General features: G+C 38.6%; 1 protein-coding gene across 1 annotated transcript; it reads right to left on the bottom strand.

Moving 5' to 3' along the window:
* Positions 1-629: 629 nt before the first annotated feature.
* ATP6V1C1 (ATPase, H+ transporting, lysosomal 42kDa, V1 subunit C1) lies at positions 630-19,193 on the bottom strand. Its single transcript, XM_010140989.1, has 12 exons — positions 19,016-19,193; positions 16,803-16,870; positions 15,592-15,677; positions 14,484-14,578; positions 8,463-8,554; positions 7,282-7,380; positions 5,927-5,995; positions 4,468-4,560; positions 4,285-4,378; positions 3,678-3,775; positions 2,372-2,498; positions 630-1,243 (listed from the first exon to the last, which is right to left on the bottom strand). The coding sequence occupies exons 1-12, from the start codon at positions 19,145-19,147 to the stop codon at positions 1,148-1,150; spliced, it is 1,149 nt and encodes a 382-aa protein (XP_010139291.1). The 5' UTR covers positions 19,148-19,193; the 3' UTR covers positions 630-1,147.
* Between the last annotated feature and the right edge of the window lie 4,657 nt (positions 19,194-23,850).

The raw sequence follows: 23,850 nt of genomic DNA on the forward strand, positions 1-23,850 counted from the left end.
CACTTCCTTACATCCTTCAACAACCTGGTCAACACAGGTAGAAGCTGTAAACTTCTGTAAAGAAGTGAGAGAGACCGCACGTGAGCACAACTGAACACTTTTACCTATAAAATAATAAGAAAAGCAAATAAAATTTTACACAGTAAACATTTTTTTTATATAAACTTCTGTCCTCATTTTGGCTGGAACAAATAACCCTCTCTATACATGTTAAAAGGAAGCTGTCATATTCCCATATGGTAGATAGGATGCTGCTAAAAAAAAAAACAAAACAAAAAAACCCCGAAGACCCAAGCTTCAACTGACTGAGAAGAACCATCAAAAATCCCCAGACCGACCTAGCTTGTCAGCATCCCAGGTCACTCCCATCTTCCCAGTAACTGTCTCACAGCTCTTCTTTAGAGTCATGAAGATAGAAACACGAAAAATGTGCATACATAGGTTTGGTGGCCTAACGACACACCTGAACATTTCTGCACAAAGAAATACCTGCATCTCTTAAAAGTATTTGTGCCAAAGCCAACTGCATTTCTGTACCACCGCACGCAGGATGCAGCATTGGCTTTAAGACTAAATAAACTGCTTCAGTTTAGATACAGGGGTCTACAGTTATGTGTGGTACAAGGAAGTGACACAGTTGCACAGGTATGTTTTATTTTTTCCTGTGTTTACAGTGCTTCGACTGTAATTTTAAACCATTCAGAAAGCACAATTTCATACCAATTTTACATACTTTACATCACAGTTCAACAACGTTAACACAATTGTATCTACTAAACCAAATGAACAAAATGGCCATGAACATTTACACTATTCTGTAAACAAGTTTTTTTTAATAAACAATGGTAAACGGAATTAATACAGACCACCATATGAAAGAGGAATGAGCTTTTCCTTAAATAAATCACTCTGTTTATAAATACTTCAATTCTCTCAATATACATTTACAGACATAATTGATCAAAAGCAGATTAGCTACACTGTTCCTTAAAAAGAAAACATCTAGAGATGGACCACTGTCTGTTAATTCACCTAACATAAGAAGCAAGCATATGGTTAGTATAGAGTGTTGAGAGTATTACTGTACTTCAGCCTCACTTCTGTTTGTTTACACCAACACTGAGAAGACTGACATGTTAGGGAACTTTTATTTGAATTCCAGCAAATTACAATCGATCTTGTAGTACACATACGGGTAGTACTCCTGCTGACTGAGGTTTAAGCCTGGAATATCCATCGATGCCTACAAATAAAGTTTTGAAACCAGTTACACTCTTACAGTTCAGACTACTACACAGAAGTAGATGAAACATTCGTGTTTTAGAAACAAATAGGGCAGGCAAGACTTCAAGCTTAAAATTTCACATTCAAGTGACTGTTTAAGCAACAGAGTTAGAACTTTGACAAATGAATAACAGTATTTTTTTAAATGACAGACAAGTGCTTTTCAATGTCGATGTGGTTTTGTATCAGTAATTCACATCTGTTGCTACAGTACCCACACTGCCACTGAATGGAAGGAAAAGTACTGCAATTCTGTTTTACTACTTCTAAACACAGTTAGTTTATGAAAAGAATGTTACAGGTTGCGGAACAATCTAGGAAGTTACATGAAGCTCAGTATCTTTAATTTTCACCTTAATTGTCTTAATTGCCCAAAAGGCCTGAAAATACTTCGGAAAAACATTACATTAAATAGAACATTAAGATAGATGATTTTTAAGAAGATTTAATTCAGCTAAACTCATGGTGTGGTCTATCTTTTCAACACAAAACAAATCGGCAGAATAAGCCTCCCAGCAAACCAGTTTCAAACATGAAAATGAGACCTCTACAGATGGAAAGATTGTCTCCATCTTGACATCGACTCAGCCTCCTTCAGCAGAGAAGGACAACTATGTTAAATTAAAAACGACGACAGCAATGCAAACAAAAAAAAAAAAGCTGTTTCAGTATTAAGGCCACAGACTGTGGACAATTTACGTATTCCCTCTGGGCTCAAAAAAGATACGAAATGTGTCCAAGTTCCTTTAGCCTAGTTTCAGATCCAAGTTGACTTTGTCTGAATTCTTTGAGGATATGAAGGTATGCACTCTATCTTTCCATCAGTAGTAGGAAAGAATGCAGTAAAAAGTCGTTACATGAGACTTTTATACCAGACAGCTCGTCAAATGCATTGGTGGCAACTTTAAATACCATCTGCTTTGCAAAAATGTAAAATAGAAGTGGCATTTTTATAAGGGGACATAATGTACAATGAGAGAATGATGGGGAATATGGAGAGATGTAGCTTTTTAGTAAAGCCCATAGACTTTGTTTAAACAGACTAAACCTGATATTGAAGGGGAGTAGCCCTTGCAAAAATACTCACATCAATGATGGCCGCTGCACTGCTGTCAAGGTGTTTGTATAAGTCATACAGAACCTCCCTCAGTTTCTTCATTGTCTTCTTATTAGGCTGAAGCAGCATTGCCTGGAAGTTAACTGGCAAACCATACCTAAGGAAGTCGAGCAGAAAACCATGAAAATGCCAGAATAAGCTTTCTTTTACCTTTCAAAGCAGAATTTTATTTTATTTTGAGAGAGAATCCTATTGATGAAGAGGAAATTCTGCTCATTTTCATTTTTCCAAGACCATTGTTTCTACAACAAGGCATCGACAAAGTAAAACTTCTCTCTTCAAGTTAAAGTAACAAACCAGACGTCTAAATGCCTTTAAAATAATTTTAAATCCTTGAGTACTTAGCACAATTCTCACAGTTACCCGAACTCTTGGACTAAGTTTTGAACATCACAGTTAGTTTACTTGCAAGACTTTGCTTATGCCGCTAGGTGGAGAATCAAGTCACTACTCAATCCTCCATTTTAGGTCTGGGAACACTGGCCAATACTCAAATCAAGTTGAGCTTTCTTCCCTATTCAAGTTTGTTTTCAGCTACTAAACAGACCAGAATGCAAGTTAATGTGATATTTTTTTCTTTTTCTCTTCTGATTGTCTCCTTTATGACAACTTACCAAAAAAAAAAAAAAAATCCCTTTCTGTTTTCTATCTAAGGCAGAAGTCCTTTCAACTCTAAAAACATCCAGGTCCTTCCTTCAACAAGAACAACTACATCTTAGTCAAGTAAGTCTTAAGTCAACTTAGTAACTATATTTCTGGATAGGTATGAAGGAAAAAAGTGGAGAAATTTTATAGTAACAGTATTGAACAGTTTAATACTAAAAAGTATAGACTAAAAAATTCTTAGAAATGTGTGTTCTAAAGAAAAAGCATACATTTCAAGACATTAAGCTATGTTACTCAAAGCCTGAACACTTTTTATTCTGAACTGTTCACATTTCCCACTTAAATAGAAGATGTAGTGGGCTATTTTTACAAGCAGCTCATAAAGCAAGCTAAGAATCAGCAGAAATGCCTTGCTGCAACTTACAGAGTACCTGTAATTCCTAAAGCACTGGTGGAAAGGCTATCTGAATGGCAAGATACACAATTGCCTACTGCAAATTTTCCATAGCTGGCAAGAAAAGAATAGCTCATGGCAATAGCTCACTGCCCTACTCCCTGTTTCCTCCTTCCCAGGAGAGTGGCGTTCACACACCTCAGCTTGGTAAACCCATGCTAGACGTCAGTTCTTACACTCTAGGAAGAAAAGCACTATTCAGGCCTGACTCATTACCGTAAAACAGACTCAACAAAAACGCGTAGTGCTTTCACATGAATCCAGGCAATGAAAGCTTCACTGAAATTAACTTTCAGCCACCGAACCAGAGGCCCCTGTGAAAGGAAAGAGGGGAAAAAAATTCCGTTATTCCAACTTCAGAAGAAGATTCAGCCCATTAAGCATGTTTGAGCAGATACTCAGTATCTATCATGATAAAGACAGAGTTCACTATGGACACAACGGCTCAAGGTTGTTTCAATACTAAGAGAAACTTAAGCAGACTTCCATTGTCTCTTCAGTACATCTCAGCTGCCATGGGCTAACTATATTAAGGACCATTTTAGTAATATCCTATTATTTCATTCAAGCATTTTGCTGTTTCAAACTTAATACACAATCAGCCACAGTACCAGCACTTGGTTCAATGCAGTGAGGAGCGACTGTGTAACAAGAAACTCAATTACCCCTGAGCTGATTAGCTGACTATAGCCAGCTGCGCAGGCTGACTACACGATGTTATTCTTGCAATGCTTTCTCAGAATCACAAGTTCATGAAATTGTAATGTAGCAATAACAAGTCTTAGATGTCTCATGTTTCCATAACTAGTTTACTCAGACTTACAAACTGTTTCTTCTTGTCAGTTGACAGTCTGTTCATTTCTTCTTTATCCGCTTTCATCTCTTCTTCATTATACTGGAACTCACGGACCAGAAATCTGCATTTGGAAGTTAATAAGAATCAAAAGTGGCTATCTAGAGAGCCTTTGAATCATGAGAGACAGAACACACACAAAATAAACCTTACTTATATTCTCTGGCTTTATGCTTGAAGTCATCCACTGCCTTCCTGAACAAGGTGACATTGCAAAGGTAACTATCTTGGTCCTCAAAGAGTACACTAGGAAGAAAAAAAGTGTCAGAATTAACAAACTTCAAGTCACCACAGATCTGACACTCAATAGCTTAAGTTGTTATCTTACCGCTACTAGGTAACAACATAAATGTAGATAATCATTAAGATAAGCGTTAGTTCCCAAACTAAACACCTTACACAGAAAGTAACTGAAACTTTAGCAACTGCTCTTATTACTCCCTTCATAATGGATGGCAGTTTCCATTTCACATTCAGAGACTTCACCACTCAAAGACTTTATACAAGTCCGGATATTTGTTCAGGTTACAATGATTTTACAGAAAAAGCAACTGAAGCTGGATTAATACTGAAAAGTTTGGACTGCAGAATTCTTAGAAAAGTTTTAAAGAAAAAGGAAATTGATTTAAAATAGAAAAGCCCACAAATTAGAAAGATATAGACTGGTAAGAAGAAATGTTTTAGACTGTAAAGATTAACTATTCTGTAGCTGAAGACAATACTGCTTATTTTGAGACTTCACCTTAGGAAGAAAGCTTGAAGAGGTTTAGACTGTTCCTCAGTGTCATACTGTCTTTAATACAAGCATTATCAAACAGTTTAACAAGTCATCTCTTCCTAAGCTGTCCCTAGATGACAGTTTCCCAGTAATTAAATATGCATCATTAGCAGACCTCCTGCTAGGCTCAAGCTGAACCAACCTGAATGCGAAGTTAGCCAGAGCAAGTTCAGATTTAACTGCCATAGAGCTGGTAACATCAGATCTGCCTGATCAAAACCTCTGTCAGCTCAAATTAACAACACAGCAATGCTCTGTGCTACATATTGACTTTACTGTCAATGTGGTTACAAGACTGCTAAAGTGGCTTAACAGTATTATCAAATCCTGGCCTCAACCTCGCTCATCACAGACACCAAGCACCAGCTTGGTACCAAGGGCCTTTGCTAGCCTGAAGGAGACAAGCTACGTGTCCTTGCACACAAGCAAACCACCTACACTTCCAGTTCTTCATTCTTTCGCAGCTTTCACAAAGTATCTGTAACTTGTTTCAAGTCCTCTGAAGAGACATAACACTTACAGGCTCGCAGCTTGTAGTATTTGTTGCTAAACCCCGCTGTGCACTAGCTTGAAGCTGAATGTGCCTGACCTGAACTAGATTCAACTTCTCAACTCTTCCCACATAAGTTAGTTTGACAGCTTTGTTAACCCTAGAGTTAGAGATCCTTTGAATTTTTCCTCAAATACAACGTAATCAAACTTGATCAGATAAAGTTATAAAGGTAGACATTGACAATTGTTTGACCAATTGTTAAAATTCAAAGTCACTATAGATAAAGAACACTTTAACAATAGAGCACCTGCAACTGTGAGATTTGCCAGTTAACAACTTACTTGCTGGAACGTGGTACAACCATCTCTGCTAGTGTTTCATACTGCTTAACCCAGTCATTATAATTTAACCTAGGGAATACACAGGTTATGGTTAACCTTTTAGTACTGTAGAAAGAAATCTTAGATTAATGGATCAAGTTTTTCCCATAAAATGTAAACATTTAATCATTACATCTTCCAACCCAGGTGTAGGTTGTCAGAAGTACAGAAGACATCAGGGACAGACCACCTCATGCTGTTTTTAAGATTAAATAAAATATAATGATAGCAAAAGTAACATTTTATCTTCTGTCTTCATGTAAGTTTACAAGTGTAAAATCTTTGAAATCAGAGAACTAGGAAATTAAATTAGTCACCATTAAGTACAGATCTCAGGGGACCAAATGGACTTAACTGTCAAGATTTCTAAGAAATTCCTTATGTAACTCTTATCTTCCGAGTCCCAGTTGTGGAATACTTTTTCCCCCATTACAAATGGGTTACCCAGAGTCCTGCACTTGCTTAAAGGACCACTGAGAATTTTGGAATCCTGCCTTTCTGTAGTTGGAGTGAAAAGTGTCCACCCTTTCAACACCAAAACCAAGTCAAAAGTAAAAGAAAAATAAGCAGCTGTATTCACCACCCATTTTTTGCTAAAGCCAGTGCAAAACTGTTTTGCCTTCATCAGAGTTTTACATGTGCCCGACTACTGCATCATATGATAGCCTACTGCTGTCTTTACAAGTTAGAAGCTCTTTGTTCCCAGCTCCAGAAATACAGTCTAGTGCCATTTGCCCATTTCACAACAGTCTTAAGGACACACTTTCCTTGGCCAGAGGAAAAACTGGGATTTTTGTTGTTTAAACATTTGAGACAGGAACAACCTGTTCCTAACAAACCTTTGACATAGGCAGCATTCTATTGATAGAGACTTAGATTAAAAAACCAGCATTCTGGCGATCTCAAGAAGTGCAGAGCAAAGAAGAATTCACTAAGTGGCAAAGGCCTAACCAGGATAATTCAATCATTAAGATCTCTAATGTAAAACAAGTCATGTTTTTACTTAGTACTTATTATTTTCATAAGGATATCTTCTGCTACATGACCAGCCATGGCTAATCAGGTTAGAAACGTAAGTCTAATCTCCGGTTTCTTAAAGAAATTCATGAGCACTCAGCACTCTTTATGATGAGTTCGAGAACCACAAAATACAGGTACACAGGCTTATTTGCCTTTATGAATCATCCAAAAGTTTGTTAGTTCATCCAGGAAAACCCCAAAGGAATTCAGATTTCCTTTCTCACAGGGTTGTGGGATCTGTTATTTGATTTAAATTTCTTATTTTATTCTGCTGTAGGAAAAAAAAATAGGCTTACTTTGGTACAATCACTAATAACGTGACCAAATATTCTGAATCGAGTACAAAGTCCTCTTTCTTTACAATATCAGCAAGACTCCTGGTTAGCAAGCTCCCCCTGCAGAGAAACGAAGACAGCCAGAGTAACTACATGTTTAAGACTCCAATTTGTCTGGAAAACAGTTTCCAGTGCTTGACAGTATAACATTTTCAGAAGTTTTTTTTACTCAAGCATTCACTATTAGCAGAGCAAACAAAATGTTCTTACATGCATTTTATATCTTGCTGTCTAAGGTCACTGGAAGTTTTTATCAGTAGCTCCACTGTGTGCGTCATTTCCATATTCCAAATACGTCACACACTTAAGAAGCCAAGTTCACTTTTTAAAAGTGATTTAAAGACCGAAGAACCATTCAACCCATTAATTGTGAAATCTAGTATATGGAGCCTCAGAGTTACAACAACCTAGTACAGACCTACACACAGAACCCGAATAAAAATTTGAAGCAGCATATTGCCTCATATTCACAAAAGACCAAGAAAAAACACAGCCTTAATAGGGCTTAGCTGATGAATTACCATGGCTTAAGATGGAACTTAAGGTTCACTCATGAAATGGCTATCATTAGTGTGACCCATGGTTCCAAATCAGCCAGCAGGCTTGTACCACTAACTGTAATGGCAGGGCTGGGTCAAATTCATCAACCATACCTGCACAGAAGAACTACTGTACCTTAACTGTATTTCAGATAATCATCACGTGTACATCACACAGTCCTCGTTTAATTTATTACCTGCATGTATGCAACTGCTCTCTCTGCTGGTTAATTCTGAGGGAAGAACCCAGTAATATTGATATGTTTAAAGCATAAATTGGAGTGAAGTGAATGACTTCCTTGTTTAGACAGATGCCTAAGTAGCAGCCTTACAACCACTTTAACAGCAAACTTCTCTCAAAAGCTCCAGCAGTTTATACTATTTTACATGCTTTTGTGTATTTCATAATTGGTTATCAATCACAAGTGAGCTATTAACAGCAACTCAGATGGTAAAAGTGCTTTTTTTACAACAGCTGCTATTCAAATTTGAAGCACCTCAAAAACACATTAAACTTGGAGCCTGTACCTCTTCCCACGTTACTACGATTTCATGACTAGATAACTTTCCTTTGCTACATTAGCAAAAACCAATGTGACTTACGCATTCTTTCGTTCCAAATTCTGAAGGTTCCCTTTCAGATTATTGTATGCTGAAGCTCTTGCTTTCAGATCATTGTCAATCTGGTTTACACCCTTAAATATAAAAAGAAAAGGAACAGCGTCTAAAGAACTTGAATAGTTTTTAAATGATTTCTCAATTTCGAAGCTTAGATCTGCCAACAAGAACTTACTGAAAAATACACAACTTAAAATGTCTATTTCTCTAGTGCTTGAAAAACTTCACTCAAGACTCAGAAAACTCTTAGAATTCCTTTAGACAAATATTAGCCAACAGTAAAAGTTACACATCCCCTTCAGGTACCAACGGGACATGCTACTGCATCCAGCTGATAATTACTCCATCATCTTGAGGCTACCACCCTCCACCTCAGGTGATAGGAGAGATCATTTGAAGTTTACCTTCCTACTGTGATACAAGTACACTTGTGAACACTGGGTGTCACGTCCTGCAGCTGTTACCCCACTTGTTATTACACTTTTCTCTGAGTTTCGGTGACAAAAATGATGGTAAAGTTTTATGAGCAGCAAATGAGCAACTAAGTAACCTGAAGCATTAATGCTTTGCATCATCTACAACTTATGAGGAGATTGTTGCACTGTATTTGCCTACTTCAGTTGACACCTTTCCTTGAGATGAACAGCCTTGGGCACTCAAAGACAGATTATCAACTAAAGGCATCATCATCGTGATTCCAAATGGCTGTTTCTATTTACGGTTCTATTATCCCAATTATTTTATATCCTTTTTTCCTCCCAGAGCTATTTCCCATTTTGTATGTTTTTTCCTTCGCAAACAATAAATTATATCATCATCTCCCTTCACAAAGTCACCTTTTATGCTGCTGTTTTACATTGGCAGTGGCTTACAACTATAAATTTAAAAATCTGCTTTGCTAAGGTTTTCTTCATTTAGTAAAAACTGAGGTATTTTGGAATGTCTGAAGTTGCACAGGGCCAGTTCCAGGGTAGACAGATAAGGAGCATTTCAGAGTTGAATCCAATTTATTTCAGACAATAAATATATCTGTCGAATCAAGTAGAGGCAGCATTCTATGTTTGATGTCACTGGCAGTTTTCAATAATCTTTCAAACTTTCATATCAAAGTCTCAACTATTTTACTGTTTAGACTCAGACTCTCACATTTGGTTTACCATTGCTGCTCAAGTAAGCCATTTTTCTCAAAGCCATCCTCCAGGATTAATTATGATCACCAAAAATTATTCATTCCCAGCTACGTAACTTGGCAGCAAGTGGAAGAATACAAAACAAATTCAGCAATTAGTAGGCCTTAAATATCCGATAATACTCCTATCAGTGTGTACCTTATACAAGGAAGTATTTTAAAATCAGTATATTCAGTAACAGTTGGGTAACTAAAAGAATGTGGTACAGTATTAGTCTGGCATTTTAATGCTGCCTTAATCCCTCCTTCACTGCTTCCTCACTATGGTATGTGGGAATTAAAACTCCCAGGGACAAGTATCTGAACACAGCCAAGGGACTCTCCTTTTACTTGGGACTTTGACCATTGACAAAACATTTTGTTTGCATAAAACACTCCAGCTTGGGGATCCAGATATGGTTTTATTTCCACAAAATAAATCTCTTTTAAAAGGACCATGACTTAGTTATACAGTGACTGTTTACGGCAACACGTAAGTTCACTTGTCTGTAACAGGAAGAAGCCATTAGAAGCCTGAACATGCTGGCAGTTTCATCTGGCATTGTGTTAGTGGGCTTGCACCTTTACAGATACAGCAGTGCTTTAGACAACATACTCTGAAATAAAGAGAATTTACTTTTTAAACAGAGCAGCATTTAAATTCTTGGACAGATGTAACCTTTCGCAAAGCATGTGGAACATTTCAGCAGGCAGCATAAAGCACGCATGTTCATGAAAACTTTTTTATACTACAAGTAGTGGCTTTTTTTTTTTATGCTGCAGCTAGAAGACAACATTAGGGAAAAATTAATCGGAAACTATTAAACTAGTACCTTTGTGCATTTAAGACTTTTCCCCAGACCAATAACATTCCCCTCTGCCTTTTCCAACTTTGAACACTTTAGTTATGCATTGTTTAATGACAAAACCAAAGCAAAAGCCACTGACACCAAACGCTGCCTTTACGAACCAGTTCCAGCCATCGTTTCCACAAACAATCTCACAGCAGAGCTCTTGAAAACGTATTTGTGTAAAAGTGCCAAATGAAGTGACAACACAAACTTCCTTTTGGTAGTAAAATTGGTGGTTAAGTCATAAACGTCATTGCAAAATAAGAGAAGCAGTCTTATGACATTGCTAAAGTACTGATCTAACGTAGTGGGGCTATTTCTACACACAACAAATCCCAGACATTTAAACCACTTAGACAGTCATTGTCAATACACAAGTGGGTGGTGGGTTGACCCTGGCTGGACCCCAGGGGCTCACCAAAGCAGCTCTATCATTGCCCTTCCTCAGCTAAACAGGGAAAAGAAAAGGCTCATGGGTCACAATAAGGACAGACCACTCACAAATCACCAAGAGGCAAAACAGACTCGACTTGGGGAAAATAATTTATTACCAATCAAATCAGAGCAGGATAATGAGAAAATAAAAATCTTAAATCTTAAAACACCTTGTCCCCATCCCTTCCTTCTTTCTAGGCTCAACAGCACAGGGTGACGGGGAATGGGGGTTGCAGTCAGTTCATCACACATTGTGTCTTCCACTCCTTCCTCCTCAGGGGTGGACTCCTTAAAATCTTTCCCTGCTCCAGTGTGGGGTCCCTCCCACAGGAGGCAGTCCTCCACAATCTTCTCCAATGTGAGCCCTTCCCATGGGCTACGGGTTTTTCACTAACTGCTCCAGTGTGGGTCCCTTCCACAGGGCGTCTTCCACTCCTTCCTCCTCAGGGGTGGACTCCTTAAAATCTTTCCCTGCTCCAGTGTGGGTCCCTTCCACAGGGCGCAGTCAGACAGAAACAGTCTTCGCAAGTGTAGGTCCCCCACGGGGTCACAAGTCTTGTCAGCAAACCTGCTCCAGCACGGGCTCCTCTCTCCATGGTTGCATAGTTCCTACTAGGAGCTTGCTCCAGCATGGATTTCCCAAAGGGTCACAGCCTCCTTCAGGCACCCACCTGCTCTGGCACTTGGTCCTCCAAGGGCTGCAGGTGGAGACCTGCTTGCACCATGGACCTCCATGGGCTGCAGTGGAATCTCTGCTCCAGCACCTGGAGCAGCTCCTCTCCCTACTCCATCTTCACTGTCCTTGGAGACTGCAGTTATTTCTCTCACATTCTCACTCCTCTCTTCAGCTGCAGTAGCAGAGCTTTTTCTCCCCACTTAAATACATTATCACAGAGGCACTACCACTCTTGCTCCAGCATGGATTTCCCAAAGGGTCACAGCCTCCTTCAGGCACCCACCTGCTCTGGCACTTGGTCCTCCAAGGGCTGCAGGTGGAGACCTGCTTGCACCATGGACCTCCATGGGCTGCAGTGGAATCTCTGCTCCAGCACCTGGAGCAGCTCCTCTCCCTACTCCATCTTCACTGTCCTTGGAGACTGCAGTTATTTCTCTCACATTCTCACTCCTCTCTTCAGCTGCAGTAGCAGAGCTTTTTCTCCCCACTTAAATACATTATCACAGAGGCACTACCACTGTCACTGATGGGTTCAGCCTTGGCCAGCAGAGTGTCCATCTTGGAGCCGACTGTTGTTGACTCTACTGGACATGGGGGAAACTTCTAGCATCTTCTCACAGAAGCCACCCGTCTGCGGCCCCTCCTTGCCACACAAACCCAATATGGTGTTGCCTTGTAACTATACAACTAAGCTGTTGTACTTCGGTAGACATATGGGTTGCTGAAAATGTTTGACAAAGGCACTATTGCTATTGAGACTGTCTCCTAGCACAATGGTTATGACTGCAATTTCAAATACAAAGAATGACTAGATTAAGTGACAGCTCTCACTTGGCACAGACACGTTCTTACAAAAGCTCCGATTCGACTCAAAGTCTTCAGTACTTGCACTGAGGTTCACAACACTTCTGGGAACTAAAAGCTGAAAAAACTTGATAGTTTCAATAGATCTCCTTTTATTTTAAAAGTTGCCCCACACTGCTATAATTTTTTTCCCAACTTACAAACTCTCCACTGCTGTTGCCATTGCTCTTGTTTCAACAGATACCAGAATCTGCTGGTAATGTGCATGGGAAGGATATAAAACCATACAGGATAACTAATATCTCGTAATTTGTCAAGATTTTCAAGTTATTTTAAATACATCATCAAGCCAAGAAGATTCATGGGTTTTAATTAATGTATCTATATCAATTTTCTTCTATCTTCATGTTAATCACACGCCAAAGCAAAGATTTTAACTATGTCAGGACTCTGCCTGAAGACAAAACTGCTTCAAGTCCCGTGACATTATCTCCTAGGTATCAGTTCTACAGGTATGCAAGGCAATTTCAGTCATCTTCAGATTCAGTTCTCTCCCTGCAGTCAATATCCACTCTAATAACTCACTGAGGTGTTTAAACTAAATGAAGAACACCACAAGCCAATGACTTGAAGTTCAGGTTCTGAAGTACAACTTTGCTGCAAGCAGATGATATATCTAGCAAACTCTAGGACATGGTATAACATGCACCAAATCCTCGATAGCATTTCAGTAAACGGCATATCCCTTCACATTCTTTGTTGCTTTCTCAACAAACTTAATTGCTACAAAAACAAGTTCTATTCTATGGCAACAGGTAAATCCCAAAAATGAGACAAAACACAGCTGAAAACTTCTTGTAGAAACCACTTCACCCTGACTTATGTTCTCTACATCTCTTTTCCCCACCAAGTTCCTCTTCTCCAACTTAAGCTTCATGCCTATATCTGTCAAGTAGCCCCTATAAACAGCTGAATGCTTCATTCTGATACCTTCTTCTGAGGAAGCAAAAACCAGATAATAATATCAATATTTTATATCGGTGCGATATTTAAGGTGCAAATCTTAAAGAGTCATAAGTGAGTCAGTCTTCCTCCAATGCTGCAAATGTTTTCCAGGAATAGTTACTGAGTGTAATTTATGGAGTAAATTCAAGATGCGGTTATAGCCCCAAATAAAATATCAACATGAAAGTGTTAGTGGCATTCTCAGTCAGCTATGAACCACATATGAAAATTTTATAATCTCTGCAAAATTTTAAACTAATAGGTTCAGGGAAGAAACTACCTCCACAGTTATAGCAAAGCACAAGTCTGCCAGCACTAACCTCCATCGCCACCTTGATTATAGTTCCCACATATCTATCACCAAAGATTTATCTCTACAGATACCCAGGACAGCTGCTTCTTTTTTCCAGGTTATGTATTTTATTGACACAGATAATTCCTAAAGCAATTTGCAGATTATAGAAAAGACAAAAAAACCCAAAAAAGCTGGGAAGGTATTAAATTAAGGATAGCTTAGAGAGAACTGTTTGAATACAGTAAGTCACTGCTGAGGACCCTATCTATGCTCGCAGTAAGTACAAACCAAATTAAATCCCCAAAGTGCAAAAACCTTTGCCAAGGTAAACACAATGCTCAAATGAGCTTTCCTTACATCTAATATTTAAGGCTTATTTTTCCCCTCACAGCTGAGCACCATTGCTTTCAGAAGACAATTAAGTTTCCTATTTCACTGCTAATAGACCACAAAGCTTGAGAACATCAGACAAATGCCATGCCAGTACAGCAGAATTTAAATGTAAGCAACATAATTTGCTAGCTATTTATTTGTTAACTTGGTGATCTTAGGAAACAAAAATTGGCCAAGACAGCATGATGCTCTTCAGGGAGCACTGTCCAAATGCTGTCCCCATCCTAATATACACTTGAGTTACTAAAATGCAGACACTGCTCCAGGTTCACTAGTATTTTTATCAAAGTTACGTGAACAAAACCAAAGAGCTTTGAATACCAAGTTTTGCGCATAAATATCCTAAGTTAAAGTAAGAAAGTTTCATAAAATAAGTTACCTTTCCAATAATTTCTGAAATACTCTTCAGGGATTGCTTGATTGGGTATTTGGCCATATCCCACTGGAACCTCGTTATATACGTGACCAAGTCAACTAAAATTGTAAAGAAGAACTTTGTTAAGATCAACAATAAAAAGACTGATGTATTATATTCCATGCAGGACTGACATAACAGAGAGTACTGTAATAGACTGTTTGCGGACCTTCACATGTGTGGAAACCATTGCTTAAGAAATTTGAAAACAAACAATCAATTTGTAAGTTCCCCATGACCTCTGCCCTCAGATACTGTGTTCTCCACCTATGCAGACCCTAAGTGATATTTACTACTAAGTCAATGATGGCTGGAGAAGTACAGACAAGACCACTCACTTTGCATGATAAAACAGTGGGAGAAGGGAGGGTTATAACGGAGAAAAATAAAGCAAAGATTATGTGGCCCACCCAAAGCAACTGTTTTGTAAAGCTGTCAATGGTTTAGATTTGTCTAAATGTCAACGGCTTAGACTACTCTCAGCCCTTATCTAAGAGTAATGGTGTTAATTAGGACTGCTCCCCACTTGTCTTCATTTTTATCCACTCATTAGCATCTCTTGCATCAATACAAGCTGTGTTAAATTTTATGAAATTACTTTGAAAACAAAATATTGATTTAGAGACCAGTGCAAACCTTTACTGTAATAAAACAGTCAAATATTTCCACGGGACAACTAGTTTTATGAAGACATTCTATCACAATTTGGGAACAACTGAGCATAGCTTACATAAAATCATACCTAGGATGACATACCTATGATGACCAAAGAAAGTTTACAGTGATCAGTAACAGTAATTTTTATGTTCCACCAGTGATGACAAAATACAGTGCTAAAGGATCAAACAGCTTCCGTAAGTGAGTATTTAACATGTAGATGTAATTTCTTGCCATTATGGATCCTGTAATTTGTTACAGGGCAAGTAATGGAAAAAAGTACTTCCACGTCTAAACTAGGCTTTCAGAGTGCCATAGAGAGAAGCACCATTTCTGAACATACTTAAGTATGTTTCAGGATCGTTGCTTTCCCTCCTGCACTTTTAGGATGTACATATCATGATTAACACTTTACCTCCATTAGCCAGAAGATTCTCCTGAACTTTATCTTTACTGTCTTCTAGAACATCAGCCATATACTGGGCCACTTTCTTTACAACACTGAAAAATGAAAGATAAAGATATGAAAAAAAAAGAAAAAAAACGCCATTCTGAAAAATACTATTTATGAAACCAATCTGAAATTACCTGAGATTGGATCAAAAGAGGAATAGTTAATTGCTTTACATACAGCTTTCTAAGAGCACAATTTGGGCTCAGCATCCAAAGGAGAGCAACTTCTCAAATACATGCAAGAACTTTACTAAAATCCTTCCCTAATGTTACTGCTCATCAGTTCTGAACAAGGTGAGGTTACTTTCCTTGCCTCCAGGTAACAGGGGTTAACTACAGGTATAATATCACCATATTCCCATCTTTTTTTGAAGTCTGTGGTACTTTCAAAATCCTGACCTCTTTCTAAGGTCTCATTGATGATGTAGAAATCATCAATAATCCGAATTAAATGACAATAAAACACCAAAGGTAACTGGGGACCTATGGAGAAACCCCATCCCTAAGACCTCATGAGATCTGACCCTCTGCCTTCCTCACTAGAAAAGCTATGTTTAATATTACTCACATGTGCCATTCCAAATAGTTTCCTTTTCTACTTAAAAACAACTACTTAACACTTCTCTCCTTGAAACAGAAGATGGCTCCATAAGCTATGGTTATGTGAAATATTGTTATGTTTACTCAAAATCATTTTCAAAGGACTATTAGTTTCTTCAAAATGAATAGGTTTTGCATTTTAATGTTAATCCTGCTTAATCATCTCTGTGGATTAGGAAACAACGTGGTTGTCTTCCCAAAATCTGTAAATAGTATTCAAACTTGCTAAAAGAACAGTTTTTACTCCGTTTGATCATCACTTCTGCAGATGTCAGGCTCAATTCTTAACAGTTCTCCAGGACCCGGCAGTGCACAACACTACTATAGGGAGAACCACCCTTCATCAATGCATAATGTCCCACTATTCCACAAGAAGTTTGGATTTTTTTTTTTCAAGTACAGATACTAGGAAAAACAGCAGCTTAGCTTTCTGAAATCTTAGCTTGCTGATTGCTAGCAGAAGATCACTGTGAAACAAAAAAGCTGGAAATAACCTGTGTATGAATAGTACTCAGCAAGACATCTCACATCGTTATTCTCCTATTTTGCATGCTAGTAAAAATAAACTGTTACCCCTCCACAAACGCATCCAGTTTAGCCAGCTCATCTGACAAACCAACCAAAACATCCAGTGTGCCAACCTAGAAGGAAAGATCAAAATGCATTAGCAATTGTATATAAAAATGGAAAGATAAAAACAAATGCCAGTAACAACTAAATCTGAGTAGCTTGGCAGAACTACACGGAATACTGCACTCTAAGATTTCAGACTTGTTGATTTAATGAAGTCACTGTGTTTCATTTGCTCAAGACAGCCCTAAACCACCACTGCATCAGATCTCACTCATTCTAGTTTGCTGCAATTTCAGTCCTACATTCCGGCTATGCAAAACATGTTAAAACAACTTTTACATTATGAATTAGCTGTGTTTCCCTCAAGTCACTTGCTTTAGCATTTGATTTACGACTTTAGATCAAATCTGAAACTTCTGTGATCAGGAATTTCAGTGTTGGAGGCAATCAGAACATTTAAAACATTGAAGATAGAAGAGCACTGCAGCAGTAAGACCAACGAGTCTGGACTTTTTGCATCTGGACTAACAGATATTAATATCTACCTTGTCCTCAAGCTTTTATTCTTTCTTTCCTTCTCCCCCAGAAAACACTTTCTTCCCTAATTTCATGTAATAATCTAGAGCAATATATACACCTTTCTAGGGTCAGAGATGACAGCATTTTAGACTCTATATAATTCAAAAATAAAAATTATAGCACAGTAAAATATTCCATTTAGCTCTTTCATTATCAAGGCTCAAATGGATTTAAGACATCAAGGTGTGTAAAACCAGTATAGCTACACTCCAGTTAAACAGCTAAAGGGTGATTATTTTTAAAAAGGTCATAAAATATCAGTGTTTCTTTGGTTCTCTCCAAGCACTTATATATTTCTTCTTTCTGTTCAATGAAAGTGGGAGATATCTCCAAAAAGATGACACCTCTTACCTTTAATATTTTTAGCTAGTAATTCACACTTCTGGTCGATAGATTTAGGCATAAGTGAATCTTCTGTCCAGTCAAGGAACTATTAACACTATTTTTAGTCTAGTATTTTTGTTCTGTGTATTTGACCACTCAACTTTACATGATTCCTGTTCTCATTAGCCTTGAAGCAGAAAGGAGCACACTAAGTAACATCAAAACCAAATAATTTTCCATGCTCCACCTTCTTCTGAGCTATGTGCAGAATAAGGAAGCTAATGTTTTGACTATTCACAAGCCACAGGACAAGTCTTTAAGCAATAAGGCTTGCGTTCAATGGAGACTAAACCACTGTTTTGGCGAGTTTTAACTGAAGGATCTCAGTCCTTGAACAGTTTTACCAGGTCCACAGAAGCCTGACTACTTCCCCTTGTACATACAGTATACTCAGCTTCCCTGAACAGGACAGGAACAAGGCATCGCACCATCTGAATTTGATCCATTCTGTAAAGAGTTGTCGGTGGCATCTTTCCTCTGCATTTTGATATGCTTTGATGAGCTTTAATTCGGTTAAACTGATCTCACAATTATTCTTGTCTAAGAAACAGCCCTGTGTCAGGACAGACCCTTTCCTAATGACATACTGGTTCATAACTTTTCCATATCCTGACAATTATATTTATCCAAGAGAAACTGCTTTCAGATTTTGCTTCTCTTCACTTCTTACAGTAACAGTTCCAACTATTTTCTTCCCATTTTCTAACACACACTGGAAGGTCACACTGGAATGTTCTGCCAGAGCAACCACTACTCGAACAGACAAAAGGCAGCAGCTGTTTGATTGACCCCTGTATTTTAAATCTAGCCTTTTCACTTCATCTCAACCAGAAAAGAAGCAGAAGAAAAAAACCACACCAAGCAAAAACTCTACAAACCAGAAAACCATCAAAGGAAACCGTATCATCTGAATACTCAGATTACAAGTCTCCATTTTTTCTTCTAATTTCTTCTCCAGCTAACTGCTAGCAGTATGAGGTGAAGACTACTACCCCTGGAAAAAGTGCTGTATTAGCTGAGAGAATGCAGCTTGCTGAACCTTTAACAGAGTGAAGAACTTCTAACCCAGAATTTCAGAAAAAAAGATAATTGTTGTCTAAATTATTTTTCAGATCCACACATAATCATCAACAGAAGTCAGCTGGTCTCTCTAAAAAGTCTTCAAGTATTCCCCATTTACACTTTTCATCTAAAGAAACAAAGATGATGCAAACCAAACATGCTTAAGACATGAAACGAGGCTTACATACCTTCAAGTCTGGAATATTGAACTTTGAATTAGTAGAAAGATTGTTATTTTTTGTAGTTGCTGCATGTAGTTTCTCCCATGTCTGTTGACAGGTTTTCTCTCCAGGAGCAGAAATCAGCCAGAACTCAGTCATTTTTGTGTCTTTATCTTGACGCTTTCTCCTTCTGAAGACAGAGGCAAGATGCTAGAAACGGAAGTGAGGTGGGAGGGAAGGAAGAAAGAACATCTGCCATTAGTTCAGGATTCAAAGCTTTGCCTGAAGAAAACCATCTCATTCTATGTTACTAAAATACAGTTCCAGCCACTGCAAGAGATTTTACTAAGAGTATCACGTGGTTCTAAATTCATTTTTTCCTATCTTTCAAATCATATTTGCACAGCTGAGAAGTCTTTTTAAACTGCCCATCCTGCAAGTTAAGTGGGCTGAGTTTGCAACATTAGCATCTTTCAACTGCACTTCCACAAAAGCTTATAAACAAATAAGCTAACTGAAAATAAATCCAGTAAAACAGGACCCGAATCATATTTTGACAGCTGTATATATTTTCCAGCATCACTGCAACTGACGACTTTTTCTAAACAGATAAGAGAAAAAAAAACTAATTTCACTCTGATGATACAGCTTTTCAAATAACTTTTCAGATTAAGACAGTGTTTTAAAGTGAGTAAATGCCTAAAAAAAAATTTAAATCTGGTAAACTTTAGTTTATTATTCCAAGCAAAGAAGGTTCTCCTGGCATCTAAAATTTTTTAAACACAAAGGAGGATGCTTTCTACTCCCGGTATCTCTGTTGTCACTGCAGACCTTTAATAACATTCCATATACTGACGTTAGTCAAGACAGTATTGGTACTAAATACAAATTACATTGGGCTACTTTGCAAATAGCATATACATTCTTCTGTCACTAAGAAACAGAACAAGTTCAGAGCTACTGAATCTTTTTAATAAGGGGCTGAAGAACAAAATCAAAGCCTATCTTGACAGAATCTAAATGTCAAATTTGATATTTGCAATGTCATCTGTAGCAGCACTGGAAGACTACAGAGCAACCTACATTTCATGAGCACAGACTACAGCACTCAATTTTTTTGGAGAGATAGAGAATCAAATATTGTAAGAATTAACACACAGTAATAAACTTTGCCCAAAACAACACACATAGGTCCTTCACACGTCTAATCATTCCAGGTTCAACAAGTTATCAAGGGTGCTGAAGTTAGATATGAGCTAAAGAAAGTCCTGTTGGCTGATTCTTTTGTTCAGCTACTCAAGAAGCCAAAGCAGAAAAAAGTTTACCAACTCTCAACTTAACATAATGAATTACGTCTGGTCACTGACATAATAGCCATCCTCCTTCAATTAAGGAGCCTTGTTTATACCAAGAGATAACGACATCCAGTTATCAAGGCTCTTGATACCACACACTCCATGATGTCTAATGCTGCATTACCAGTAACACGGCAGTGCTAAAATCCTAAACACAGACGACGCCAAGGAGGGTACATATATTTGAGAAATTGGAATCTTTACAAGACCACATGTCCCATTCCACACAAGCTTGTCTGGCCTGACCAAGCCCTGTTCTGGGCACTCTCCCATGCTGAGGCCACTCACCTGCACTGCTGGTTCTAGTCCACAGTGGAAGATGAATAGTGGAAGTTTCTGTGCTCTTCTCACTGGCACTACTCTCCTCCTCTAAGAAGTTGCCAAAGCTGTCTGGATGGAGAAGGGATAAGGAGTTCTCTGTTTCTGGAAATAATAGGTGTGAGAAAAGGGGTCCTACCTCTGAGAAGGACAGGTGAGAAGACTTGGTCTGCTTCCCGCCTCATGCCACGGCCTTGACTGTTGCAGGAAATTCTGCAAGAGCAGCATCAGACAGGCAGGGTGAAACCCATGCCAACAGCTCCTCAGGCACCACCTGCCCCTCATGTTTAAAAGCGCATACTGTAACAATCCTTGGTCAGGCCGTACTGATGATTTTGGCATCAGGAGGTATCATGAGCAATTAAAGCAACATCAGTCATCACCATGTTACGGGGCTTCTTTGTTAGGGAAGCACCAACTGGATTATGTCACGTAACAGGCCTTCACGGGAGGACTACTAACTATCAGCATTCTAGAACAAGACTAAATTTCTTCTTACTCAGACTACTTTGGTGCATTATCTTCCTTAATACTTGCCAGACTCGGTGACTCCACTACACATGATGCTCTCCTACACTTCACTGAACTCTGGCCCTAGAAAAGACACAGCCAAGTTGACAGCAAACTTCAGTCCTGCAGGGAGACACCATTACAGCTGACACACACGCTCAAGTGTTTAAGCTTCAAATTGGTTTTTGTTTGGATTTGGCGAGACTAGGACTAGAAGAGGTTTTGGAATAAACGCTGGATAAACAAACTAGTTCAGGTGGTGGCAGCAGCTTGCAAATATCCAAGACAGAAGAGCCGTAATGTAAAAATCCAAAATCCCATTCAGTAAGACAGATGGAACATTGCATTCTTATGTTTTCCACTAAAACATAAATAGCCCCTAAATAACATGCATACAGTTTCCAGAGATTAAATCATCTAAGGAAACAGTTGTATGTTTACAATGACACAGTCTCATCCTCTGCATTACAGATTAGGAAAATGGGCTCACCATTAAAAATCTAAATATCTTTTCCCAGGGGAAAAAAAAAAATCTTTAATAGACCCATTGCAAAGAACAATTGCTTTCAGTAAGTACAGTCTTCCAGTCTTTTAGTTTTCAAAGACTAACTGTTCAGACTTCATATGATGACTACAAATCCGAACATATCAACACCTGAAAGACTTGCAGCAAATCTTTCTTCATGCTTAAAACCCAATGAACTAGAACACTTTGTGATTCCTTAATAACCGAGGCAAAAATGGAGAGTTCCACTGAATAACCAGAGTGATCCCCTACTGCTCAAAGAGGCATAGGTCAAACAGCTGTAGCTCTCAGGAATCATTAAGCTAGTGGACTTCTTTTCTTCCCTCACCATTTTTGTCTGTGTTTCCCTGAAGCTCTGTTCCATTTCTAATAGCCATGGGCAGTAAGACGACTCCCCACTTCAGGTCCCTACTCAATGGAGGTACTATCAAATACATTTTTAAAAAGCTTGGTAGAAGAGTTTTAAATGTTTGGTTTTGTGGGGGGTGAGAGAGAGAATGGAGTTTGAAATCAGAACTATAGGCAATGTCAAACAAGAAATGAAGAAAGGAGAAGTGCTACAGAATGGTAAGAAAAAACAAACGCTAGTCAGGCAAAAAAAACCATACTGATCCACTGTAAAATGAAAGCCCTGAAATTTAAAGAGAAGGACCACAGAATAAAGCAGGAAACACCAAGTATTCAAATAAAAGGTAGAATAAGCAGTAAGAATGGACAAGTGAACTGTTGTTTACACCATGTTCCTCTATGACCAGCACTTTCTTGTAATGTACTGTTGAGTAGAATTTCTCATAGCATATTTCACCTAATCACTATTAGCTGGTTTTTGCTATTTGAATTGTTTCTGATGTACGCTCTTAAGAGAAGAAATACTTCATAAATGGAATTGTCTACAACACACGAATTATCCATTTAAAAACATTCAATAGCACAAGTATAGTTAATCAAGCCAATGCTTTGAAGATTGTCCATTCAGTACCCTACCACACTATGATACTAAGAGAGTAGAAACTATGGTCCTAGTTCTGCTGAACGTGGGGAAAGCCACCTGTTAAGGAGTTAAACCGCCTGGGAGATGCCATTGTAAGCATTTTCTGGCCAACTTCAGCCGATCCCCTCCAACATAAAATTTAACCCTGCAAGACCAGCAGTGTTTTGACCCACCCTTATCTTGTTTAGTACTCATGACAAAAACAAGTTCTCATTATAGGTGATTAATACCAGACATTCACTAGAACACATTTTTCTCATTTTAGATTCAACAACTCAGTGGCATCCCACAATTTCCTTTGACACTCACCCACAACATAGCTTTGAAGTGGAATAGTCATCCATGTGCTGCTACAAAGAGAATCCAGTACAATAAACATGTTGCCAGGGTGTTCTGCTAGTCAAATAAGCACAACTCATCTATAAAATGCTTGAGATATTTAATGCCTTGAAGAGTTCCTCTAGAGTACCTGGTTTTCATCCCTAACTACTCCAATGCCCAAAATAAGTTTCATACATGATTTAAAAAATATTTTGCATTATTATACATAATTTGTATGCTTAATTTCTATGTTATTAGGAAAAACGGAATTCCAAAGAGAAATCTTTCACACAGTATAGTACACTATAATCTAAGCAATAAAACTGCAAAACAGCTGTTCCACTGCTGTACCTGGAAAAACACACAGTGATATGAAAACAGAGTCTCAGCTAAGACACTTTGCACTGCATTCTCCAAAAACAACAGGGTTAGCTGGAGGGAACAATTGTTTCCTCTTCCCTACTCAGCTCAACAGGAAAGCTCAATTTACTAATGCGACTTAGACATCTCCCAATACCCAGCACTAAGTCCCCAAGACGCTTTTTCTTCAAGCTCACTCTCAGAGGTCACTTCCGACACCCGGCATTTGGCCGTCGCTGCATCCACAGTTCATAAACAGAAGTGGCCACAGTACGGAAGCCAGAGCTACACCCGGGAAGATTTCACAACAGAGACAGTTCACCGTGCCTTGTGCAGAGGCAATCTGGGGCTGGCACAGGGGGTGGGGGAACTGGCTTTACTCTCACCAGAGCCGCTGATCTGGATCACAGGGATTAGACGGCACTTCCCATAACCCGGGCAAGCAACAGCTACCCCGGCAGCCACCGGTGCAGGCTCCCAC

Source organism: Buceros rhinoceros, unplaced genomic scaffold (assembly GCF_000710305.1).
Source record: "Buceros rhinoceros silvestris isolate BGI_N320 unplaced genomic scaffold, ASM71030v1 scaffold7838, whole genome shotgun sequence".
NCBI lineage: Eukaryota > Metazoa > Chordata > Aves > Bucerotiformes > Bucerotidae > Buceros > Buceros rhinoceros.

What these genes read in the sequence shown, in the direction of transcription:
- ATP6V1C1 (XM_010140989.1), bottom strand. Translation starts at nt 19,147, where the DNA reads ATGACTGAGTTCTGGCTGATTTCTGCTCCTGGAGAGAAAACCTGTCAA. An exon ending in TCAATATTCCAGACTTGAAG is followed by an intron (nt 16,871 to 19,015) that starts GTATGTAAGCCT and finishes CTTTCCTTCTAG; the next exon opens with GTTGGCACACTGGATGTTTT. An exon ending in GAATCTTCTGGCTAATGGAG is followed by an intron (nt 14,579 to 15,591) that starts GTAAAGTGTTAA and finishes TTACAATTTTAG; the next exon opens with TTGACTTGGTCACGTATATA.